Source organism: Setaria italica, chromosome VI (assembly GCF_000263155.2).
Source record: "Setaria italica strain Yugu1 chromosome VI, Setaria_italica_v2.0, whole genome shotgun sequence".
Lineage (NCBI taxonomy): Eukaryota > Viridiplantae > Streptophyta > Magnoliopsida > Poales > Poaceae > Setaria > Setaria italica.
In genome coordinates, this window is record NC_028455.1 from 35,660,149 (window position 1) to 35,665,878 (window position 5,730).

Sequence of the window (5,730 nt, forward strand, 5' to 3'; positions counted from 1 at the left end):
TAGTGCTGCGACAAATCTCATGATCTTGTAGGCCTAGTAAGATGAACATAGCACATGTTGAACTGTGTAAAGTTCTCTTCTCCATCGATCAAATCTACGAACAAATTCACAGTTGGGCTGCATACACAATGAAATTAATCGAAACTCTGTATGGGCTGTATTGCTCACAGTTGGACCGGCCCACAATTGGATGACTACAACTGTTCCATGGCCCACTCTACTTCTCCGCCTACCTCCGGCCTGACGCCAGTCTCCGCAGCGCAGCCACCGTCTCCTCGCCTCCCGACCCAACGCCGCCACTGCCCTTCGCTACTCCTCGATCGACGCGCCGCCGCGTCAACCGCTAGCGATGGCGACCGAGACGCCGCCTCCGGATGAGAAGAAGAAGAAGGCGCCGCTCCCCAAGGTGGTCACGCTCAACAAGGCCCTCAAGCTGGTGAGCTCCGCCTCTCCGTCTACTCGGCTCCTCCTTCCCTTCTTTGTCCCCTCTGGGGTGTGGTCTGCTCCTTCACTGGTATTCCATGGGTCGATGCAATGTTGTCCTCTTCTTTTACCGGCATTAGGTTTTGTAGACGCTGCCCCTAACCTGTTCGACGCGATTCCAATGGGGGAGGAAAAGAAATTACACCTCCACGATTGTTTACCCACTGTCGCTTCCCATGTGCGCCCTGCTTTTGCGTAGATGCTGTGATGCTGCATCAGGGTAGTGTTCAAGCTGCAGCCCTGCAGTTTCAATTTACAGAAGTAGGTATTGAAGAGTTTATGCTGCATCAAGAGGTCTGCACGGCCAATAATACTCTCTTGGTTTAGTTGTCAGTGTTGTTTAATCGAATGCTTTCAACTATGTGAGGCCAACTCCATGATTTTCACATGCCCTTTGCACTCCCCATTGTGCTATTTCCCACCCTACTTACCCATGTCACCAATCATTCTCAGGCTCAGACATGGGTGGACAAAATGAGTGCATCGGAGCCAGATGAACCCAATGATAAGGATTTTGAGGGCCGGCCATCAAGGTATATAGTTCATTGTTTTCTCTTTTTAGCACTCCTCGATAACTGGTATGTGACTGTAGAAGTTTTGTAGGCTTGGTCTTGGTGCTAAAGTGGCCCCCGGTGTGAAGCGTGCGCCTCCCACTGATCCAATTGAGAGGAGATTGCTCGGGAAGGTGAATGCACAGAAGAGAAAGGCCTTGGAGGAGGAGAATAGAACTGCTAAGGAGGCGAATGAGGCTAGTGATGATGATTGTGATGAGTCTGAAAGCAGAACCAGTGCCTTTAACAAGAAGAGGACATTGCCTTCAGTTACTTCTACATCTTTAGTAAAGAAGGCAAAGTGACAAGTTGTACGCATAGCCCATCTGATTGATCTGCTTGTCCTTGTTGGACTTTCTTACTAACTCCCAGACTGATGCTATTTCATGGGCACTACCCCCTCGTAACCTAGTGTGTGATTTCTGAATGTAAAGGGATAGCTATGCTTGATATTGATAATGCTTATTGCCAATTCAGAAATTCATGTACTGCCTGTTCATAGTTAAAGACACTGTGATACTCATTCAATTATTATCCCATCGATTCAAACGCCATCCCCTTTCATCTAAGTTTGTTCATATGTTGCATTGTTCTATAATAAAATTCCGTATAATCATTTCTCAAGAATGGCAGTTCAAAGGTGCAGATGTACTATATAATTAAACATTTGCTATTACGATTATTTCCGAGAACACCATGCATCATGTGATACCATAAGGTCTCTACTTTTAGGTAAATGTGGCAAACAAGTTTATTCTTCTTATGCTGAATGGAAATATCTCTTCTGTGTTTCTTTCTTTATTTAGTTATAGGGAATCCTATACAGAACTAATGATGGATGGGTCTGTACCATCTTGATGCAGTGGTGCCGCAGCTGGTGTTCAGAAAGTGGAAGAGTCAACAGGAGTATAGAAGAATTTGTGACTAATTGACTACCAATGCAAGGTTCCATATGCTTCTGTTCAGTGAGCAGATGGGTGAATGAGAAACCCATGAAGATACATTGCACAAGACAAATCCAGTAAGTAATCAATGTTACATCAACACTGAAGTACTTTCTTTTAGTTTCTTGTCTTTGGGCGTTTTATAACAGGTGCATTGGTTTTCACTATATAATTGATTATTTTCTGAAATGGTACCCATTTGATAGAGATGAAAGTTGGATGATTTGTCTTGTGCTACCAATGTTAGATCTGATGTCAAGACCACTTGAACTTAGTATATGCTACCCTAGATGCGTAAAATCGTGCTTACATAAAACTACTGTTACAAAATGAGGGGTAGAAAGTGCAATATAGGGAGCCAGTGAGGCAGGAGTCTATTACAGGGAATGAATGTGTGAGAAGAGAAGTTAGATTCTTGTCTGCAATAGTGCTTCTGTCCTTGGTAGCAATCTACCGTTCTGATCAACAAACCATGTTCTAGCTTGACAGGATGCTGATATAACTTGAAGTTGCTGCCAAGGCCAGCAGATATACCTTAATCTTCTGCGAGTACTTCCTCTCTCCTTTCTTCCATGTGCATCTTCTTGCTCTATTTGTCTCGTCAACTCTTCTATCCTCCGTTGCAGCCCAGCAGATCTTCTGTCAGCAAGCTTGAGGCATGCATCTGCAGCTGCTTGTGCTGCCATTGCACTGGCTGCTAATTTCTCTTTTAGCTGTAGCTTACTGTTTGCAGTCTCCAAGTCTGCTTTTACCCTTCCCAGCTCTTCTCTGAGCAAGGCAATCTGGAATTATATCCCATTAGAACATACATAACGATAATGTACCTTTGACATTTGCCATTCTTAAGGTATCATCATTTAATCAGATGTATTTTTTTTAAACTGTATCAGATGTATTTTTTCCCTGTTGGTATGACTGAGAACTCTAGGATATTGATTTTGTGCATTTTCCAGTTAGTAAACAGTGACATGTTATTACTAAGGTACCTCATGAAAACATGTCATTTGGCAGAATGAGAAGTAGCCTCATGACATCATCTTAAAGTTAGATTACCTCCTGGTTGAGTTCTTTGATGGCAGATTTTCCAGCTTCTACCTCCTGTTCACATGCTTCCGTCCATCTTGTAGCCTCCTGTTCTACTGCTTTCATTTCTAGAGTGAGGTCTTCCACCTTAGGCATTGAAAAAGAGACTTCAGATCCTTCTCATTTACCTGGCTAGTGAATAACAAGCTGTACAGAATATATGTCTGCTTACACTGTGAACTAGGAAGCTCTCTCTTTCTTCCAAATCCTTTATATACGGTTCAAGGTTGTTTATCTTCTGAGCCCGTTCAGCAGCAAGAAGTTGGAAATGATCGCAATCTGACCTGTTAAAAAGAAATTTTATACTTGGCATTTAGCAGAGATCACATGAAGCAACTTTATATTTGTTTGAGCAGTCCACCTGTAGTCATTATTTTCTTGTTTTACCTGGATTTGTCAAAGGCCTGCCTTAGATCACTGATATCACCATGCAGGGTTTTCACTGTATTTTCAATTACACAAGCCTGAAATGGAACAGTTTGAATTATTTGATTACTGACAAGTTTTCCAACGAGAAATGGTTTCAATTGACAACTTGTAATGATAATAGTATGATCATGACAATTTTAGCTGCATACTTTGTCAAGTCATAGAACAAGTTCTTTATTTTTTGACTTAAAGGGCCCAAGTTAGGATGATGGAATCGAGGGAACAGTTACTAATAGGAGGGTCATTTGCAGAATAATTATTTCTTAAATTTAAACTGCTGAATCCTAGTACAAATAGATGAAGACTGAGGATAGAACTATTTACCAGACTGATGTGCTCTTGTTCATTTTCTCTTCCATCAGATGTCGCAGTTGCTGTACCAGAGGTGGTTGGCTCCTCCTCGCTTTTTGGCTCGCCACTTATCACCTCCATGATGAAGCCAAAGCCAACCTTGTGCAATCCTCTCTCAGCAATCTGCAAGATGGCACTTCTTCCCTGCTCCTTTTCGCCCTTCAATGCACGAAGGCTATCCTCCGCCGCCTCCTTCTCAGTTATAGCAGCCTTCAACATGGTATGTATCTCTTGATTCTCCTTCACTAGACTTGACACTTTGCTCTCCATCCTGGTTCTATCCTTCCTCTGCATATCCATGCGCCCTGAGAGCTTGGATTCGATCTCCATGGCTAGCTCATGAATGTTGTTAGCCTCCAACGCCAGAAATTCCAGACCATCATTGGGATCTGAATGAAAGTGCTCATGGTTTCTGTCAGGTTTGTCATCTGAAACCCTTTCCAGAATTTTCTCCAGGACCCCATGGACTGAGTGGATGGTGGCAATAATCTGTTGCAAGGCAAGGTTGGGTTGATGATCCATGGGGGATCCAGGGTGTGCAGATATTGGTGATAGTATAGAGAAGGGAAATTGTCAGGGTGGAGGAAAACATAGTATACGTATCTAACAGTCAAGAGACAGTCAAGAAATAACAGTTACCTGCATACAACCCTTGAAGAGTAGTTGGGTTGTTTTACTTCGTTAGCACATATGTGCGGCGCTGTCATTCCACTCCCAGTGGCAGGCAAATTGGCTTGGTAAATCATACAGTTGACCATTCCCTGAAAAGAAGGTTTGCAATCTTCCCTGAATTTCAAAATTGAAATGCCTATGCACTCTACTCTTGGTCTCCTACAGCCAACAAACTCTGCAATGTTAGCATTCAGGAAGAAACAAATTTTGATTTTTGATTGTTGGGGCCCTCACGGTAAGGGGGAGCACCCTCCAAAAATAGGCGTATGCTGCTACGTGCGGCGCGCACACGGTATTCTTTAGTAAAAGGCGAAAGAATAGTTCGCTCTGTGCTCACCGCGCAGCTGCGTGGTTTTGGAACGGTAGCCCTGCCTCCCTTGTTATCCACGCAGCGGGGTCTCGCCCGCTCTCACCCAGCCGAGGTGGGACTAATCAATCAAATCGATAGTCTCTGGCTGGTGCGCTAACTGGGCCGCCAGACGAGCTGGTTGAAGGCGGCCTCCTTCGACGATTCCGGCCGCGACTAGCAGCAACCTTCTTCACGGGATATTTACACATTTGCCATCGTTGCAAACGGTACTCCTTCATTTGCCACTTTTATGGGAGCTTCTACGGTTTTGCCATCGCGAACGAAACGAAGCAACTGATTTGCCATTTTTTTGCTGACGTGGCACGTCACGTCCCCGCGACAACGTGTGATAGGGGTGCCAAAAGACCTGTGTGCCCTCGCGTTTCGCCTCCGTTACTCTCCCGGCTAACAGACCCGACGCCATCCCCTTCCCCGTCTCCACTTCTCCCCCAGGCCTCCCTCCTCCCTGCCTCCCCCGACGAAAAACCCTAGGTCAGAGCGGCGGCGGCGGCGGCGGAGGCGGAAGCAGCCATCCATCTCCCTTTCCCCATCTCCCTCGTTCCCCATCTCCTGTTCTTCCTCCCTGCGCCAGCGGGTCAACAATGGAGCCTCCTCCCTGGTAAGCCGCAAACCATCCCCTCTTAAAGTGTTTGCCTCAGAGGAGTTGGATGTTTCTAACACCGTATTTTGTTATTTTCATTATTATACCAGGATTGATCCTGGAAATGCATTTAGAATAGTGGTTAAGGTTGAAAAGTATAAGGCATTTGCGGAGTCTGGTATTGTAGAAATTGATGAACAAGAATATGTGCTGTGGTTTGATAGATGCAGTGGGTATAATCTGGATAGTTTTGTTGTTGAAATGGCT

The 5,730-nt window shown here is 44.8% G+C and overlaps 2 protein-coding genes across 3 annotated transcripts; one reads left to right on the forward strand and one right to left on the reverse strand.

Moving 5' to 3' along the window:
- Positions 1–215: 215 nt before the first annotated feature.
- On the forward strand, positions 216–1,598 carry LOC101783689. The gene is made up of 3 exons (XM_004974159.3): positions 216–436; positions 937–1,016; positions 1,087–1,598. The coding sequence occupies exons 1-3, from the start codon at positions 350–352 to the stop codon at positions 1,337–1,339; spliced, it is 420 nt and encodes a 139-aa protein (XP_004974216.1). The 5' UTR covers positions 216–349; the 3' UTR covers positions 1,340–1,598.
- A 671-nt stretch (positions 1,599–2,269) lies between these two features.
- LOC101784772 (uncharacterized protein At3g49055-like) lies at positions 2,270–5,003 on the reverse strand. 2 transcript variants are annotated; one of them, XM_022827540.1, is made up of 6 exons: positions 4,481–5,003; positions 3,815–4,330; positions 3,449–3,525; positions 3,234–3,345; positions 3,032–3,148; positions 2,270–2,760 (listed from the first exon to the last, which is right to left on the reverse strand). In XM_022827540.1, exons 1-6 carry the CDS (start codon positions 4,484–4,486, stop codon positions 2,386–2,388), a joined length of 1,203 nt encoding a protein of 400 aa, XP_022683275.1. In that variant the 5' UTR covers positions 4,487–5,003; the 3' UTR covers positions 2,270–2,385. The 2 variants fall into 2 exon arrangements, with proteins under 2 accessions (XP_022683275.1, XP_022683274.1); XM_022827539.1 differs by having other exon boundaries at positions 3,815–5,003.
- Between the last annotated feature and the right edge of the window lie 727 nt (positions 5,004–5,730).

Coding starts and splice junctions, on each gene's coding strand:
- LOC101783689 (XM_004974159.3), top strand. CDS start 350: ATGGCGACCGAGACGCCGCCTCCGGATGAGAAGAAGAAGAAGGCGCCG. Junction 437..936: donor TCAACAAGGCCCTCAAGCTG/GTGAGCTCCGCC, acceptor AATCATTCTCAG/GCTCAGACATGGGTGGACAA. Junction 1,017..1,086: donor TTTGAGGGCCGGCCATCAAG/GTATATAGTTCA, acceptor GAAGTTTTGTAG/GCTTGGTCTTGGTGCTAAAG.
- LOC101784772 (XM_022827539.1), bottom strand. CDS start 4,363: ATGGATCATCAACCCAACCTTGCCTTGCAACAGATTATTGCCACCATC. Junction 3,149..3,233: donor AGAGCTTCCTAGTTCACAGT/GTAAGCAGACAT, acceptor TCAATGCCTAAG/GTGGAAGACCTCACTCTAGA. Junction 2,761..3,031: donor TCAAAGAACTCAACCAGGAG/GTAATCTAACTT, acceptor ATATAATTCCAG/ATTGCCTTGCTCAGAGAAGA.